General features: G+C 34.3%; 2 protein-coding genes across 5 annotated transcripts in view; both read right to left on the bottom strand.

Moving 5' to 3' along the window:
• LOC142536531 (callose synthase 7) overlaps positions 1-13,459 on the bottom strand; it is a 29,679-nt gene extending 16,220 nt beyond the window's left edge. Inside the window, exons 1-11 of one of the 4 annotated variants that reach the window (XM_075641933.1) lie at positions 12,865-13,459; positions 12,625-12,716; positions 12,421-12,547; positions 10,824-10,946; positions 10,673-10,749; positions 10,486-10,573; positions 7,866-8,012; positions 7,039-7,156; positions 6,541-6,872; positions 6,411-6,463; positions 6,260-6,320 (exon numbers count right to left, since the gene is read on the bottom strand). In XM_075641933.1, the coding sequence (XP_075498048.1) occupies positions 6,260-6,320; positions 6,411-6,463; positions 6,541-6,872; positions 7,039-7,156; positions 7,866-8,012; positions 10,486-10,573; positions 10,673-10,749; positions 10,824-10,946; positions 12,421-12,547; positions 12,625-12,716; positions 12,865-12,903 (1,257 nt within the window). In that variant the 5' untranslated portion in view covers positions 12,904-13,459. The remainder of the gene's footprint in view (positions 1-6,259; positions 6,321-6,410; positions 6,464-6,540; positions 6,873-7,038; positions 7,157-7,865; positions 8,013-10,485; positions 10,574-10,672; positions 10,750-10,823; positions 10,947-12,420; positions 12,548-12,624; positions 12,717-12,864) is intronic. The other 3 variants (XM_075641937.1, XM_075641936.1, XM_075641935.1) reach the window with 3 other exon arrangements.
• A 659-nt stretch (positions 13,460-14,118) lies between these two features.
• On the bottom strand, positions 14,119-18,751 carry LOC142536564 (putative callose synthase 6). Its single transcript, XM_075641939.1, has 6 exons — positions 18,143-18,751; positions 16,842-16,942; positions 16,074-16,186; positions 15,891-15,978; positions 15,680-15,790; positions 14,119-15,581 (listed from the first exon to the last, which is right to left on the bottom strand). The coding sequence occupies exons 1-6, from the start codon at positions 18,345-18,347 to the stop codon at positions 15,519-15,521; spliced, it is 681 nt and encodes a 226-aa protein (XP_075498054.1). The 5' UTR covers positions 18,348-18,751; the 3' UTR covers positions 14,119-15,518.
• Positions 18,752-19,077: the final 326 nt, after the last annotated feature.

Raw genomic sequence — 19,077 nt, 5'->3', positions numbered from 1 at the left:
AGACCAGAATAAATCAAATCTTATCTTTTGTATATGATCGTTTTATTTTGTGATATGATTTGTTTATTAATAGATAGATATAGATTTATATCCTTATTAAAGATGTGGGGATTGGATCTGCATTGTAAATTATTTAAATGGGTTGCACCCAATGTAAAAAAGTGTACAGAAATTAATAAAATATTCTCTATTTTTCATGATAACAGAGCCTAAGGTTGAAAATGGCCAAAAACGATGCCTCATCTTTGAACGACAGTGCTGTTTCTGGTGATTCCAAAGCCGAACAAGCCCTTGATTCGATCGCAACCATTCTAGGGAACGATCGCTCGTCATTTTCAATTACTAGCCACAAACTAGATGGAAAAAATTATCTCCAATGGGCACAATCAGTGAAGATCATGATTTGTGGTGGGGAAAATTGGGGTACATCACCGGAGAATTATCAACTCCAAAATTCATTGATCCTCTTACAAAACATGGCTGGTGGAAAATTCAATGGTCCTCGCTTGGCTCATAAATTCAATGGAGCGTCAAATTAGTTGTCGTTATCTCTGGTTCAAGACGGTTAAAGAAGTATGAGAAGCAGCCCGGCAAATGTATTGGGCCTTGGTAATGCTTCCAAGATCTTTGAGATTCAGTCCAAACTCAAAGAAATGAAGCAGGGATCAAAGTCTGTCACTCAATACTTCTCGGATCTCCAAGACCTTTGGACCGAACTGACATTTTCTTTGAGGAAGAATCAATTTTCCTTGAGTGCAGTGTCAAGCAGAGAAAAAACATCGAGAAGGAAAGAGTATTTGATTTTCTTGCGGGGCTCAATCGCGATTTGGATGATGTGTGTAGTCGAAGATGCGTTCGCTGAGGTTCGGCGTGAAGAAGTTCGCCTGAAACTCATGCTGGTAGATGATGCTCCGGTCATTATGTCCATACCAGAAGGTTGTGCCCTTGTCTCACACAAGCCTACTATTTCTGGGAAGAATAATCCCGACCACAGGTCTAGTACCCGCTTGCTGTGTGATTATTGTCATTATCCTGGACATATCCAGGATAAATGTCGGGATCTACATGGGAAACCAGCAAATTGGCAGCCGAAAAAGAAAAAGGATAGCAAGGCATACAAGGTTCAATCCACCGAAGGAAAATTAGAATCAGCTCCTATGTCTTTGACTCGAGCAAATTGAACAAATTTGCAAACTGCTGAACCAATCTTCGGTCAATTCCCATCCCGTGTTGGCTCATGTTCAATTGCTCTTTCTGGTAAAAAAATATTTAGTCCAAAAATCCCCTTATTTCTCTATGGATCCTTGGATCGTTGATTCAGGGGCATCGGACCACATGACAGGTTGTTTAGATATTTTTTGTACATATATTCCTTGCACTCGTCCCACTACTATTATATTAGCCGACGGTTCCAGGACACACGTTGCTGGAATTGGCAACATTAAATTATCTCCAACTTTGGTTCTGTCAGCTACCTTTTCTTGCCTTAATTTGTGTTTAGGAATCATGAACTATTGTTGTTGCATCGTAGACTTGGTCATCCAAATTTCTCTTAAAACATTTGTTTCCTTCATTATTCAACAATAAAGAGCTTAATTTTTTTTATTGTGAAATGTGTCGACTTGTTAAACAAACTCGTACCCATTTTTCCGCAAAATCACACGAGAGTTGCTTGGGTTTTTCATCTTCAGGATAAATCCGAAACTGCTCGCATATTCCAAACTTTTCATAAAATGGTCCAGACCCAATTTCGAATGCAAAGAACAAATAATGGGAGGGAATATTTTAATTCCATTCTTAGTGAGTATTTATTGCAGCATGGGCCCTTGTGTTGATACTCTGCAACAAAATGGAGCGTCAGAAAGAAATAATAGGCACTTGTCAGAAGTTTCTAGGGCATTATGTTTACAATGAACATTCCAAAATATTTGTGGAGAGATGTTGTCTTAACTTCAGCCTACTTGATAAATCGCCAACCAAGTTGTCCTTTAAAGTTTAACACTCTCTTGTCTGTTCTCAAGAAGCACTATCCTCGGGTGTCAAACCCAATGATATTCTTTTAAAAACTTTTGGATGCACATCCTTTGTCCACCTTCATAACCAAGGCCAAAGCAAACTCGATCCTAAGGCTGTCAAAACTGTCTTTGTGGGATATTCTCCAACCAAAAAAGGTTACCGGTGCTGTTGTCCTCAAACCAAGAAAGTTTATGTCATCCACTTCGATTTAGGGGGAGAACAAGGATGGTGAATCTCACGAATCTCGCATTTGGGATGTTTTGGACTACCTTAACCCACCGATTCTTCACCTAGCAGTCCACTACCAAATTTCGATTCACCTAGCAATTCATCCAGTAGCACCTCCAGCTCATCCAGCAGCATTCCCAGCTCTTCCAGTACGCCCAGCAGCCTTTCCAGCCCCTCTTCCAGTCATACAGAGAAAGCAAACGATGTGCTTCCAATGCCAATAAAAAGTAACACATCCAATAGTATTTAACATCCAAAAAACGGCCAAATAAAATGTGTCACATGCTTAAATATCACAAGTACCCCCTTGTCCCCGAGCAATCGCACAGAAAACTATAACCAAAATCTTTTTTATCTGGCATTAACTTGGAACCGCGTGCATCTAAAGCACTTTTTACCAAGATCAATGTAGTTGTATGTAAACCCAGACCAATAGCATGATAAACCAAAAAGTTTCCGGGACCTATTGTTAAGAATAATGAATTAGTATTTTCATTAACATCACTTAACCAACCCGGAAACCATATGCTTCGGCCCGCATGGAATGACGACAGCAAATGTTCCTAGACAGAAAGAACTACAAGTCTACTATCGCAGGAAAAAATCTCAGATTGAGAAAGAAGTCATGAATCCTACTCACGATCAAGCGAATCACTCGATAGTGGAACCTCCCAAAGAACCAGGTATATCTAATCTCATTCTTGATCTAAACTTGTCAATAGCTGTTAGAAAAGGTGTCAGGAATTGTACTCAACATCCTATCTCCCATTTTGTCTCCTACTCAAAATTATCTCATCCATTTCATGTTTTACTTCAAATCTATCTAATATATTTATTCCCAGGTCTATCGAGGAGGCATTGAGAGTTTTGGAGTGGAAAGTTAATGTCCTAGAAGAGATGAATGCCCTTAAGAAAACAAAACATGGGACTTGGTGAGATTTCCACAAGGCAAATGTGTGGTGGGGTGTAAATGGGTTTTCACTGTCAAATATAAGGTGTATGGCACTGTAGGAAGGCATAAAGCCCGTCTGTTGGCCAAAGGCTTTTCAAAAACCTGCAGGATTGACTATAATGAGACTTTTGCCCTTGTTGCCAAACTCGATACGTTTGGATCCTTCTTTCTTTGGCAGTAAATCTTGATTGGCCTTTGCATCAATTTGATATTAAAAATGCATTTTTAAATGGTGAGTTGGAAAATGAGTTCTATATTTTTAATTGTTTGTAAACTTAACAAATCTCTATGGTTTAAAACGGTCCTAGAGCATAATTTACATGTTTTCAAAAGCCATCAAGAGATTTGGTTACAAACAGGGACAAGCTGACCACACAATGTTTGTAAAACACTCTGAGAAGGAGAAGATCATCGTGATCCTTGTCTATGTTGATATTATTATCACCGTAGATGATAATGAAGAAATGAACAAAATCAAACTGATGATGGCCAAAGAGTTTGAAGTCAAAGATCTTGGAGCATTAAAATATTTCTTAGGGATGGAGCAGCAAGGAGCGAGGAAGATATTTTTCTTTCTCAAATGAAACACGCCTTGGATCTTTTGGAAGAGACATGAATGCTAGGATGCAAACCAAGCAAGACCCCAATTGAACTTGGTAATAAAGAAAATATGCTGGAAAGTGAATTAGTTGACAAGGGAAAAAAAGGCTTGTCTATCTTTTGCATACAAGGCCAGACATTGCATTTGGAGTAAGCTTAGTCAGCCAATATATGCATGCTCCACGTCAAGGTCATCCCAATGATATGTATTGAATCTTGAGATATTTGACATTGTCACCTGGAAAACGTTTATTCTTCGCCAAAAACCAATGACAGGGAAATAAAAGGATTCACCGACGACAGGGAAATATAAGGATTCACCGATGCATATTGGACCAGTTTAATCAAAGGTCGAAAATCAGCATTTGGATATTGTACACTATTGTGGGAAATTTGGTCACTTGGAGGAGCAAGAAACAATCGGTTGTGGCTAGGAACAATGCAGAAGCTGGATATAGGGCCATGTCACATGTGATATGTGAACTCATTCGGATAAAGAAGGTAAAGAGTTGAGGATTGGATTTGAAAGCCCGATGAAGCTATATTGCGATAAGAGTCTACCATCAGTATAGTTCACAATCATGTCCATCATGAAGGACAAAGCACATGGAAGTAGATCCACATTTCATTAAAGAAAAGTTGGATTGGCCATTGAATATGTTATCACTTCTCATCAGCTAGCTTATCTACTCACTAAAGGCCTGACAGAAAAAGCGTGTGAGTTTTTTATTCACAACTATTGTCTCATCAACATCTAAAGCCAAGCTTGAGGAGAAGTGTAGAAATATTGAGACTAGATTAAATCAAATCTTATCTTTTGTATACGATTGTTTTATTTTGTGATAGGATTTATTTATTTATAGATAGATATAAATTGATATCCGCTGCACGGCCGCACGCAAAGTAAAAAAATATGTACAGAAGTTAAAAAAAATTTATTGTTTTTTCACGTAAAATGGTATCGAAAGAAGAAGTGCGACTTAGACATGGTGTTTATCGACCTAGAAAAGACCTACGACAGAGTGCCGAGAGAAATGACGTGGAAGGTATTGGGGAAAAAAAGGCATAAGAGTAGCATTTATTGAAGTCATCAAGGACATGTATAAGGACGTAGTGACAAAGTGCGGACCTCGGGAGGATTAATTGAAAAGTTTCTTATAACAAAAGAGCTACATCAAGGATCAACTTTAAGCCCTTATCTTTTGTGCTTGTCAATGAAGTCACCAGACATAATGTCGTAGTGCATGTTGTTTGCATATGGCATTGTCTTGGTGGATGAACTCGTGAAGGGGTAAATGTTAAGTTTGAAAGTTGGCAATAAATGTTGGAAGAGAAAAATTTTAGACTTGCTATATAGCAAAGACAGAATACATGTTTTTTAAGTTTAGCAACACTAGGAGCAGCAAGACAACGTCGAATTACCGGCGAGTGAGACCTTTAGGCTTTAAGTATCTAGGATCATTTTACAAAAAGATGGGGTATTGACTGAGATTTATCATACAAAATATAAGTAAGATGGTCAAAGTGAAAAAGCGCATCTTTTATTCTGTGTAAACCTAAGGTACCCCTAAAACTCAAGGGGAAGTTTTGGAAAAATAACGGATAGGTATGCTAGGTTATATGAATCAGGATGCTGGGCAGTAAAATGGGCATATAACCAAAATCTCGGAATCGCATAGATGTGGATGCTAAGGTGGATGTGCGGACATACAGTCATGGATAGGCTAAAAAACGAGTATAATAGAGAAAAGTTTGGGCTGCGCCTATCGAAGAAAAATTGAGAGAGAGACGTTTGAGAAAACATGAATACGTATAAAGACAACCAACAGAGGCTCCAGTTAAAAGATGTGAGACAATGACTAATATCAATATTAATATACGAATAATAGACCAAAAAGACTTGGATAATTACAATTAAACATGATACACTTATCTGCGTATATATGAGGATATAATAGGAGGAGATGGAGCAAATACATAGGAGAATCCATATAGCCGATCCAAATTAGTGGGATAAAGGCTTGTTTTGGTCTTGGACGCTAGAAATGAGAGTCAAAATACATATTTACAGAACGTATATCGTGTTTCTCCATGCATTCTCCAATCCACCCAAGCATTCTTGGAGTAAGAAACCTTTTATATCGATTCATATAAAAATCTGATGCATAAAAGCAATCTTAGAAGACTGATATTATCAATCTTTGTATGTACAATTCTATCTTCAATAAACAATGAATATGCAACATAAAGTTTCTATCATTATACAACAGTGAAAATAATGCTCAGAAATAGCTGAAGAATAGTTCTCGTTACAGGATCATAATGTCTAGGGTTGAAGCCTATGGCTTGAGAGAAATACATGCTCAATGCTATAATAACTAAATAAGTCCAACACTTACCAAGTGTCGCTCAATATATCTAAGAAATAAAATATGAAATTCCTACAATACTCAAAGAGATTACCTCAACATAAAAGCTGAATGCTAGCTTGCTTATTAGCAGTGTAATCCAAAAGAGCGTGTATCTAAACATAAAGAAGGTTACGGTTAAATTAAGCAAAACTAGGAAAAATGAACTTGAACTCATTCAGAACTTCTATCCATATGCTTCTTACTTTAGAAGAGAAAACATGTCTTCATGCATGCCTCTTCCAATATATAGCTTTGGCTGAAATACAGTGATGACACTCGAAATTATCCTTTAACATCAAATTCATCAATAGCACATATTTGAATAAAACATACCTGAGCCCACCACATCAACATGATAATGATACGCCAATCAGAACGTTCCATGGATCTCCGCAGGAAAGGAAATAGAAACAGAAAGGCAGCTAATAGATTTGGTATTAAATAAATAGCAACACAGTAATAGTACAATGAATGGCCCTGCCAATCTGCTCCCAAATTATTGAAGAATTTCAGTAACCCAGTTGGATTCTGAAAAGATCTTGAATAAGTAACTGGCATGACCACTAGCCAAAATGCAGCAACTATAAATTTCAGGAGATACCGGAGTATCTGGGATAACTTCAGGCTCCTCCAAGCATTAAAACTAAGGACTATATCCAGGACAGCTGCATGAAAAGAAGATAGACATGTAGGGAATTTTATTTCAGCTGACACTGGTTAGAGACTTTAGATACCGAGATAGAGGAAACAAAAACCAAAAGATCAAAGAGACAGAAATAGAAACATGAACATGTACATAATAGTCAACACATAAAAGATAATCAAAAGTACCCCTCAAAAAATTTAAAAAGGCAGCAGTGACAAATATGCTTGAAACACTTCGATAGACATCATCATCAGAAAGACCGCTTGAGGATCCACGTTGATGCCATGCAATTATTATCATTGCCTGAAATATAAAGGAGGGCTCATATTTACACGAACCAGCCAACCAAGGAAAAATAAAGAAAAAAAATAGGTACTGTATGAATGAATAAAATAATCCAATAACGACCTTTCATAGCGTTGTGGTCCTCGGACGAAGATGCTAAATAAATACATTAAAATATGAAGTTACAAGGGTTTCTTTCTGTTTTACTCGAACACCTTTTAACAGAAATTGCTAATAAAAATCTTCATTTTATTCAATTACAACCCTATTGTCATTCCTCACAAACTATAGCAGGACAAACAACAAATATAACATAATATACAAACCATAAATAACAAATCCAGGATATAAAAAGACCATTGTAATAAGGCTGACGATTCAATGTCATTCAGTGATTCAATGTAGCTTTAAATTGATGGAGACAAACTATTTACGTCCATTATGGATCATCCCACTTTATCTATCTCTCAGGCACGCATCAACTCCCCAATTAAGTTATTTGCTCTAAATTCTTCCATTAGAAGGCATTAATTAAAATATAATTAGTTCCAAAACCTTTTTTCCTCGTATTCTTCTACCAAAAACCCTTCTTCAGTTGTGCTCTATGATTTGAATGCTAGGGAATTTTTCTTAAAGCTGATCATCAACATAACATCAATTAAGATAATATAAGCCAACAAATCTATGCAAGGAAAAATTAACAGAAAGATGTATGAAATTGAGGTACCTGAAGAGCCAATATAAAAAAAATCCACATTCTGTCAAAGTCCCGATAAAGATGCCAAAATGTACGCACTTCAACAAAATTTGTCTTGGGTTTTCCCACAGGCTGGTTATCCTTCAGCAAGACCAAACGAAACCGGTGCACGTATTTCTTCATTTATCAGATAGAATAGTGCATATAGGTGGTAAGAAAAGAAGTAACACTTTCATTAGGTATCTAAAATGCATATCAGATCATTTTTTAGCAACCTTCTTGGCTCTTATCGCTATTGAAGTAATAGTCCAATCCAACATCAGAAGAAATTATCGCTTTAATAACAAGATGCGCACCCCAAAGTGATCAAGGTGCTTTAATCTGCTAAATTTGAAAATTGACTATGCAATATAATACTGAAGCCACCCCACCAAGATTATCCAGTTTCTTGTGCTTACCATCTCACCTTGAAATATGAAAAAAAAAATGGAAAGAAAAGAAAAAGGGAAAAGCATTCTATAAAAAAATGGTAGGAGTAGTAGTAACTTGGTGGTGGATCTTTTCTGGTATATGATGCCCCTCACCCATCAGGAAAATGAACCTAATATTCCAATTCTTAATATTTATAATTTTTTAATCATTAAGTCTAAAAAACCATATCACTTGGAAACTGATCGAAACAAAAAGATATTTTGTTGATTTCAAAATTTATTTATTCTTGTTTATACATTTCACAAAAAACTACATTCGGTTGGCCTCATTTCAGATCAAACAATGGTGATACTTTTTTTTTACCAATCAAAGAAATTCATGGCAATTACTTGATATCAGTCATGGGCATTACACGTAGTAATCCATTGCATCAAGATGGAAAGTCAAGCCCAAAGAAAATGATATGCTATCACATTTTATTTAGAAGTAAGATTTTTGTTATCTTTTATTTTTGTTATAATATGTTGATTATTTATGGTTAGGATATGGTGATCTTTTCTTTTTTGTTAGAATATGGTGATATTTTATTTTTTGTTAGTATTTGTTTATTATTATTTGAATCATTGTACTCTATTATAAATAAGATAAATTGCATTGATAAAATTATTTGCGATCTTGTGTCACCAGATTTAGGATTCTCTCCCAATGAACTTTCAAACTAATAGATCGAAATGTTCTTTTTAATGAACTTCAAATTTAAAACATCATGGATTATGATCGGCACATAAATCGCCCCACAATGTGATTCATTACTTGGGAACATAACAAATTGGTGCCAGAGCCAATCGTTATGGGTTTTTCAACAAAACTTTAAAGCATTGGTAGAAAGTTAACAGGAGTACAAGGTAGCTGAAGAGAAACAGCAACAAGCTCTTTTGGATAAGTTGGAGGAGATTTCCAAATATCTGACAGCATGCGCTCGAAAGAACGAGATCAAAGCGAAAACAACACCAATCAATGGGGCACCACCGACAAGCATTCCAAAGGACAACGAGGCGGCAACAATGGCCATCTCAATGTGCCTCACCATTCGAAACTAGATTCTCCTAGTATAAAATCCAATCAAATCTGTTGGGATGGTTTAGACGATGCAAACAATTTTTTCGACACCACACACATATGATTGGATTTGACAATTGTTTAGATGATGCAAACAATCAAATCTTTCTACCTTCAGAGCAGGATCCAACTCTCATTTTAGTTAGACAACATCGTTCAGGGTTACCGTGAGAGGAATTTAAGAACAAGCGCCATATGTACTTAATCCTTGAAATACTACAACAACAACAACCATTCTTGCAGAGATCCAAGTGCCTCCTCGCGCTGACAGTCACGTACCCTTCCCTCATGGTTGATGACAACCATGATCTTCAAGGGCTGAATAATGTCCCAGACCTTATACGTAATGACCCATTGCAACAAGAGGGAAAGTCAAACCCAAATAATAAATTGATATGCTATCATATTTTATTTAGAAATAGGATATGTTGTTTCATTTTTTGTTACAATATGTGATTATTTATGGTTAGGATATGGTGATCTTTTCTTTTTTTGTTAGGATATGGTGATATTTTATTTTTTGTTAGAATTCAATCAACTTTATTTTAATCATTATGCTCTATTATAAATAGAGATGAATTGCATTAACAAAATTATCAGGAAAATTATTCACAATCTTATAATCTTATGTTACGAGATCTAAGGTTCTCTCACCATGAGCCTTGATACCAAGAGATCAATCAAAGAATGTTATGTGATTGAGCAACAATCTCTTTTACTTTTATTTTTTATTTTTGAAAAAATTAGTTTTCATGTAACTAGATTAAAAACAAAGACATGCCAGGATATCAGGTAAGGCAGTTCAGCTGTTATCGATTAAGAAGTGGCCACAGAAGTCAAGTGAATGTGTTCATCAAATAATTATACATGGGAAGTTAACTTCACCACAAACAGCATGTTGAAATTAATGCATCAAGTCACATCTAAAATTCCTAGTTCAATGCTATGTATTGCATTGAAAACCATATCAAACTCCACCTGAAGGTAATTTAGGGTAGTTTCAATTTATAAAGAAGAAATGCCAAGAAAAATGAGGATGAGACATGATAAGAAAACCCTTATACTTCTCTTTTTGAGTACAAACTATCACAGAAAATACCTTATTTGCTGGCTTAGCCGTGTCTGGATGCACAAAAAAATCACCTTTTCCATCCAATGGCCAATGTAGTTTTTTACTCTTTTCACTCCTACAGGAGTAAAAGGAACGTCAAGAACAAATATACATAAATCAATGAAAGAGAGATCTACTAAACAAGAAAGATAGGATTGATAATCCTTTAAATTACCAAAAGTATTCATTAAGATCATCGTAGTTTCTCCAGGTTGAATGGCTTGCTTTCCCATCTTTGTTTCCACTGGCTTCCTTCATGAATGAAGATTATTGATTTAGACAGCAAAACAATATATATGACCAAAAGTAGGCAAATAAGGATGTACCTTGCGAAGAACCTCATAAATAGGTGTCACAACATCCTTGAGAAATGCTTCTTCACCTTTAAGATTATCTTCAGTGACTTGTTGGACATTGCCAAACAGATATCCATGCATCTCTTTTGCCATCTTGTATGCAGAAGAAATGAGGATCACAATTTTTTTTTTATAGCAAACGATATTATATTAAATAAATAAAAGCTAATTGCTACAAAAAAGCGGACAACTAATCCACAAAGTCAAAAAGGAAAAACAAAAGCTTTTATCACAATTTCCATTAAAGAAGACAAACACACACAAAAACCGATACGTGGTGGACAGGTGACTGATGAACAATAAGAATTCATCAATAAAAAATAGATTCGAGATATTTAAAAATAATCTTGCCAACCATTTCATTATTTTAAAATAGGAGAGAATCCTTTTAATGATTATTAAAAGCTGTAAGTCACGAAACATACAAAATCAAAGAATGTATAGCAAATGTGTCGAAGAAAACAATCTGTGGCCAAGATGTTATTTTAAAGCATAAAATTACTCTTACGACAAGATGACTACCTTCCCATAAAGGGTTTAACTGTTGAGAGAGGAAGAATTTATTAATTTAATTTCATTATCAAGCTCATAGTTATTTAGGGCGTAAGACGCACTAAAGGTCTAGGATGAGAGAGGAAAAATTTATTAATTTAATTTCATCATCAAGCTCATAGTTATTTAGGGCACAGAACGCTCTAAAGCGCTAGGGTACCCTAGAGCCTGAGGAGCAAGACAAAGCGCACGCTTTATAGAAGTAAAGCGCATTTGACATAAATTTTAAAATTCAATAAATATAAAGTGATTTATACTATAATATTACATAAATTAAATATTTTCACAAAGATAGCAAACATTATAAATAAAAATACATTAATAGATAATCTAACATAAATCATAACAAGGAAAAAAAGTAATCATCTAAAATTCATTAGTTAGTCATTAATTCATGGTATGTTAAGAAAAAAATCTCAAATATCTAAATCTTCAAATTCCTCTTCATCCTCCTCAACTATATGATTGTCATCGTTGTTGTCGTCGTCGTCCAAAACAATGATGAGTCATGAGTGACGATGGGGTTTTTTCTATCATTAAATAGCCATGGGTTTTGCTAATTAGGCTTCAAAATTGGTTGGGTTCAAGTTAATTTTTATTTACCTATAAAATATCAGCTCACTTCTTTAAAGCGCATACTTCTGCACCTCTCGGAGCCTCATGCCTAGGCAGAGGCACACGCTTTAAGCAAGCTTGTTTCCAGCGCAATGGGTGCGCCCGGCTGGGCTTGTCGTCTAGGCGCAGCCAGGCGCACGCTTTTAAAAACTACAAGCTCGCTCTCACATGCTGAGCAAAATTCTATATGAGAACAAACAAGATAAAATGCAATACATAACCACATCCAATTTGAAGCCAGACCTCTGAGTCACTAACATCGTGTGATATATGTACGGATTAAAAACAAGACAGACAAGCAACATAACATTTCCCTTTTCTTGACACTATACACAAACTATAAACATATATAATGTCATAGCGAGGAAGATGTAATAGTTAATTACTGAAAGCAACATACATGGTGAAAAATAAAGCAGATGCACTCTGGCATAAAACGAATATTTGAAGCTTCACCCCAAATCAGAAGATAAAGTCCAATATGAAGAAGTTGTGCCTGTTGCCTCCTATTATCCCGAGGAGACCTGCTAGAAAATAAGATTGATTATGATCACCTGGTATTAGCCTATTAGGTGATAATGTAGCTGTAAAGAATTCAACTTACCATAAAATTGGGTCAAAATGTAAGTATTTACACCATGACCGATAATTTTTGAAAATTTTGTCCGTCAATTCCTTGATTGTTTCGTCATCCAACTGCAGTAACATGTATCATCAATATTCGAGATACAGCATAAAGAAAAGAAATTGCATGCAGTTCTAAAAAATAGAGGTGAGGGGATTGTAAACATGTTACAGTTATCTGGTTTCATTGATGCTATTACAGGATGGATGAAATACTCACTTGCTCATAGCTATGAGGATTTTTCTTTCTTACATCCATATTTGCAAGAAGCAAGATCAAGTGCTCCCGCTGATTTGCTACATTTCCTTTCTTTAATACCCAAAAATGAACAAAAGCATTATGTAATGAACTGCCCAAGTCATGAATATGTTAAAAGAAAAAAAAAATGAATAAAGTTGAACTGGAGTCAAGTCAGAACGCTGAATGAGTAAACTTACGATGTTAAAAGTTCCATTGAAGTTAAAGTTTTAGAATAAATATTTTTTAGTTGTTTGTCTCCCTAAGCCAAGATCCCTGAGATATCGATTAGCCATACAGTTTTTTCATAAACTTTTCTTTTCATTTTGTTTTGTTTTATTTTGTGTTTATTTAGTCTTCTATTCAATTTCTTCCGATTATTCCAACGTCGGAAGGAGCAAAACACAAGTAAGGACACGAGAAAAATTCTTTTTTAGGAAACAATATTATATTAAATAATAAAATTAATAGTTACAAAATGCAGACAATAAATCTGCAAGGTACTGATCATATCAATAACAAATATAATTTCATAAATCTGATATCGAGAAATTCTTGAACTCTAAGACTCCGTTTGGTATGTGTGATGAGATACGTAAATGATTAGTAATTAGAATGATTAAAAAATGAGATATATTGATTAATAGTATGGAGGGACAAATAACATGGTGTTTGGTATGATTTTAAAATTATGGATTAATTTTGTTAATTTTATTGTAATGACCAAAATGCCCCAAGTGCTAATCAAATATATATTCTTAAAATAATTGGATAGATAATTAAATATTTATAATTATAATTTACATTTATTAAAATTAATTTAAATATATTTATTAGAAATAAATTTGTAAATATGCATTTACTTTAATATTTAAAATAACAATAATATTTTGAATGTTAATGTTAAATAAAGTTTTGTAATAATTACAATATTATTGTTTTTTTAAAATAATTATAAATATTCTTAAAATAATTTGATAGATAATTAAATATTTATAATTATAATTTACATTTATTAAAATTAATTTAAATCAATAAACAAAATAAATGAGAATTTAATAAATATTATTTTCATAAAAGAATTAATTAACAAGATTAAAAATTTAATTTAAGATAGATTTGCATTACAATTTATTTTATTTAAAATGATTGAAAATAATAAAAATATATGAAATTAATTTATAAAAAATATTATATTAATTATTAAATTTTCACTAATTTTAATTTTTATATTATTGAAGAAGACAATTTAAGGGTATTATGGTCAATATACAATCTTATCATGATCATTATTCAAAAATTATACATTATCACACCTTTGAGGAGAGATATTTAATCACACAAATAACTTGAATAGTACAGGCTTTTAATCATAATCAAGGGCCTGCAGACTAAATAAAAAATGAACCAAACGCGATGGCTACCAAACATAGCCTAAGTGTTTCCCAATCCTGCCAGATACCTGAATCTTAATCTTGTCCCAGACTCCTCAATCAACTCTTCTAAATTATTAAATTCTTTCTATTCCGCTCCAGCTAAATTGACCAGCAAATACAATTAACTACCATTGTCCAAAAAATTATATCCCTTCGGCCAAGATCGCGTCCAAGATCTGCGGCAAAAAGTTCGTGCAAAGATCCTAGGACTACACAAACCAAGCTCATCTCCTCCAAAGCTCTTAACCAAAGATAGCTCGAGCAAGGGCAATGAATAAGTATGTGGTCCTAAGTCTCCGCCTCTATCCGACAAAGCACACACTAGTTCGGACACAAGACAAATTCTATCTGAGTCTCAGCACTATGTCGTCTGCTTAGCCATATAAATGAGATTATTTGCACTGATGTGGTTAACGGGAAAATGGACGAGAAAACAAATGGCCTACAGATGGTGCTAGGTCGAAGCTCTAGCCTAATAAACATAAACAGGCAGTGTGCGATATACTCAAAATGCTTATTTCTGATTCAAAAAGGATGCATTTCCAACTATTTGGAAAAAAACATCAACGCAACCTCCTGCAAAGATTCAAGAATGGCATGTTTCTTACAGTTAACCAACTTAGATACTCATATGTCCCGATAAGTCAAGGTCTATGACTCTATGCCACTCTATATGATGAAAACTAGGGATGTGTAAATACTTGGGAAATATGAATATCTCGTATTACTTTTGGACGCATTTACTGTGATTATGTATGAAAAAGTAATGCTAGGATTGCTAGAGTTAATCAATAGGATATGGAATAATGAAAAATAAATAATAGTAATAATAATAATAATATGTTTGGTTAGATTGATTAAAATTGTGATTTGAGTTTTAAGTTTTATCCTAATATTATTTTAACTAAAATGGTTTTCCCTGAAAATTGAGATTGTGATTATAATTGAAAAATAAATTTCCTTTTCACAGTTGGACCATTATAAATGTAATTAATATTCGCCTATTTAGTTTGGATAATCAATATTTCAACCGATACAATGATTAAGACACAAATTATTTTTTAAGCATATTTACAAAAAAAAGATCATATCTTGATCATGATATTTTAAATATCAATTGCTTATTACAATACGACACAAAATTATGCGATAAAATGAAGTATAAGATAAAAGAAATATGAAAATAAGAAACCATCCCTGTTAAATCAATAGAAATGATGGAAGACCTTCCAGATTACGAATTGCCCGGAGGGCTGCTTTAATCTGGTCAAGAAATTAATAGTAAATAAACCATGACTAAAAAACAACATAGATATCTGTAGACATCACTTGATATTCCAGGAGCATCTTCAAGATATAACCTCAGGAAGTTTCATAATTTCTGGCTCAACTCCGACAGCGTACAAGGGAAGAATATTGTAGTGCTCGTATTGCACTTTCTTCTTCTTAACGTCCTTAGCATATCTTTGGGTCTGCATACATTGTATTAATCAAGTGCAAATATATGGTTAGACACTGCAGTAAAAAATACTCTAAAATTTTGAGAACCACGGAAAATACCATAAATCAAACCTCGTGATCAACTTTTGATGAAGGTACCACTGTCATCAGCACATCATACAACACAGTAGCAGTCTGATAAATCTTAGATATCTCCTCCCTTTAAAAGGAAAAAAAAAACAATAATTAACCAGTAACCATAAAGTCCTAAAATGTGGATCTAAAAAATAGCATTGGTTTGAGGTAAAGCCTCACGGTTTTTTTGTATGTTGGTCCTCTCTTATGTTTTTCTCACAGAAGTTCTGGTAATATTTCTGGATTTCTCCACGATCATCTTTAGCAAGTACATGTGCTGCTTCAAATTCTTCCTGTGATCATTAAAGACGTAAAGATAAATGCGAATCAAATCAAAAAATACATCAAGCTATAAGAGATAAATAATATGAAGATAACTCCATAATGTCTGAATTTTTGCACATTTCTTTCTGGTGATTCATTGTCATAAACTTCATATAACGTAGGAAATTTGAAATTAGGACACCACTATATGAAATATTAATAGGAAAAAAGTAACGTAACTATGAAATATCACATTTTACTCTTATTTACAGAACTTAAGGTGACATTAAGTTATCAATGAGTTGATTGATAAACAAATTAAGCATTGCTTAGCTCATAGGATGAGATGATAAGGATCTATAACATGGGGGATAATAAATTGAAAGATGAGAATAACATTATTATTATTAACTCCGATTATCACCGTACTCGAGTCAAATGTTGGACTAAACAAAGCCCATAAGTTGTGTCCTTCGGAACAAACACTACCTTAACTGATGAATTCTATACATTCTGATTTGAGAATAAGACTCAGGATTGTAGAACTTCAATTTACTTCAGCCATTAAAAGAAAGTAAATGGAGTTTGGTTAAGTTTCACCTAGAATACACTTTTAAGTCTTCTTTGGATTTCTAGATATCGCATCGATGAATGTCAAAACCAACTTAAGTATAATAGACCCACCTTTTGAAGTCTATGTAGTAAATACGTCTTAAACTGCCGAACACCCCGTCCGCTTGAAGTTGGATCCATTCGGTGAGCCTTCTCAAATGCATGGAAGCGACCTAAGAGAAGTATTTTCAAAAATAAAATAAAAAAAGAAGAAAACGAGTTAACTTCTGAACATACTATCTACGCAATCAATAATAAGATTTTATACACGGGTAATTCTTTTGCATGGTTTCAAGTTTAAAAAAATCCAGATACAAAAGATTAAAATTGCCTGTGTCTATATCAGATTTCTTATTCTGAGAAGTAGCAACAAAAATCAAAGAAGAGGTAGAAGAGAACATAAACTGTGAGAGAGGGTAAACACGACAGTTGGGAATGAGAAAATCGGATGTATTGCGGCTTTACCAGAATTTTCTTACCAAAAAAAAACAAAGTTCATTTTCCAGATATACATGGATTGAAGTCCAACTATTTACATTCTGCGGTGGCATCAAGGACTTACATGAGAAAAACTTGAAATTGGATAGCAATTAATGACTTAGAAAAACTAGCAAACACTGCATCTTCATCGAGGGGATATTTAGCAGGAACAGAGCAGATTTTTCCCTTTGAAAAAGAGAGTAGAAACAACTCAGTTGTAATCCCTCTATGCATTATATTAAGTTCATAAATGAAATAACCAAATATTGTTTTCTTAACTAAAAGAAAAGAACAGCACGGAACAGTATGGTATGGATATGTCAGATGATAATTTTTCAAACTACGAAAAACCTGATTGTGAATGTTATAAGTATGCAGTACAATATTAACAAGATAGATACAGTCACAGAGATCATCTTCGATGGCAATCAAATAAACATAAAATATCAGTCAACTATCGAAGCCACAAAGTATATTAAAGTTCCTTGAAGTAGGAAAAAAATTGAAAACTGCTAAAAAAGATCAAACGGTCATACTTCCTACAATATGCTTCAACTGCACAGCAACTTAATGGAAAATAGTCTCAAAACCACAAAAGAACGAGCAAACTATCTGTGCTCATACTATGGTGAGAATTTGCAAACAATCCGTATTCAAACTATGGCAAGAATCACTCTACCACGTCATTTAACCCCAAAGGTTTGCATAGATTTTATGGCATCCAACTTTCCTCAAATCCAAGACATCAATTCAATATTTAGATAACAATTATTTGATTGGTTTGTGCCGACAATAGATGAAACACTACAATCCTAGCAAACCAGACGACAAAATTAAATGAAAATACAGTACGCGTGCAAGTGTGTCAAACTTCAATATATACTCGATCTTACAGAGATAAGCAACACGGGGGTTCTCTGGCTCAATCTCATTGGCCACACGCAGGATAGGGGCAATGAAATCAAGAGATGACGGCACAGTCTCACTGTCCACGGCGGTGTTCTCATCACCGGCCTCCACCGTGGAGGCCATTTTTGTCATCCTCCTCGACAAAGATCTTTGCAGGCCCACATCTTTGGTCCCACTTGAACTCGCCATATTAACACGCTACAAGTAAAAATCTTCTCTTTTTCTTCTTTTTCCTTCTGAAACTTACTGAACCATCAAAACCCGTTTGAATTTCCCCGGATAAAGCGTAAAAGAACATGTTAATTGGTGTATGTATAATATATACACACAATAAAGAAAGGGGTACACAGAGATGGATACTTTGGAGCAGCAGTGGGGCAAAATCTTTATTTTTCCCAATGGGTTTCTCTAGGAAGAAGAAAAGAATGTAGGAAGGGACGGTGTGTGAAGAAATCTGTATGATTCGTCGTCAGGGGTGCTTTACACTTTGCTTTAGTCATGTTTAAGTGGGGAGCCAGTGGGGTATCTCTCGCTTTAAAACTTCGTTTGAATCATGTGTGTGAATCGCACTTTAGTTTATGGCTTTGGTAAGAGGAATGTGATATTCTGAGGGAGAATCTCACAACTTTATAACCTTTTTTACTACATTTTTTTCTCCTCCTCTTTAACAGTTCATGGATCAAAAGTTACAAGTAATTAATAATAAATAATACTTGATTTGAATAAGAAAGAGCAATGTTCGAGCTTGAAAGAGAATAAAAATTAGAAAATTATGACAATACTGATATATTCATTTTCAATACTAACCTATTTATTATACAATCATACAATAAAATTTTGTCTTCCGAATATAATATACAAGTCATACCAAAGTTAACGGATTGATTGACAAAATAATATCTCACCAATTGAAAAAGTA

Source organism: Primulina tabacum, chromosome 2 (assembly GCF_025594145.1).
Source record: "Primulina tabacum isolate GXHZ01 chromosome 2, ASM2559414v2, whole genome shotgun sequence".
NCBI lineage: Eukaryota > Viridiplantae > Streptophyta > Magnoliopsida > Lamiales > Gesneriaceae > Primulina > Primulina tabacum.
The sequence above is the reverse complement of the archived record's forward strand: the minus strand, read 5'-3'. Positions and strand labels throughout refer to the sequence as shown.

Excerpts from the sequence above, each read along its gene's own strand:
- LOC142536564 (XM_075641939.1), bottom strand. The coding sequence starts at position 18,347 with ATGGCGAGTTCAAGTGGGACCAAAGATGTGGGCCTGCAAAGATCTTTG. Across the intron at positions 16,187-16,841 it reads TACTACATAGACTTCAAAAG|GAAGAATTTGAAGCAGCACA; the intron begins GTGGGTCTATTA and ends TAATGATCACAG. Across the intron at positions 15,979-16,073 it reads GACCAACATACAAAAAAACC|GGAGGAGATATCTAAGATTT; the intron begins GTGAGGCTTTAC and ends TTCCTTTTAAAG.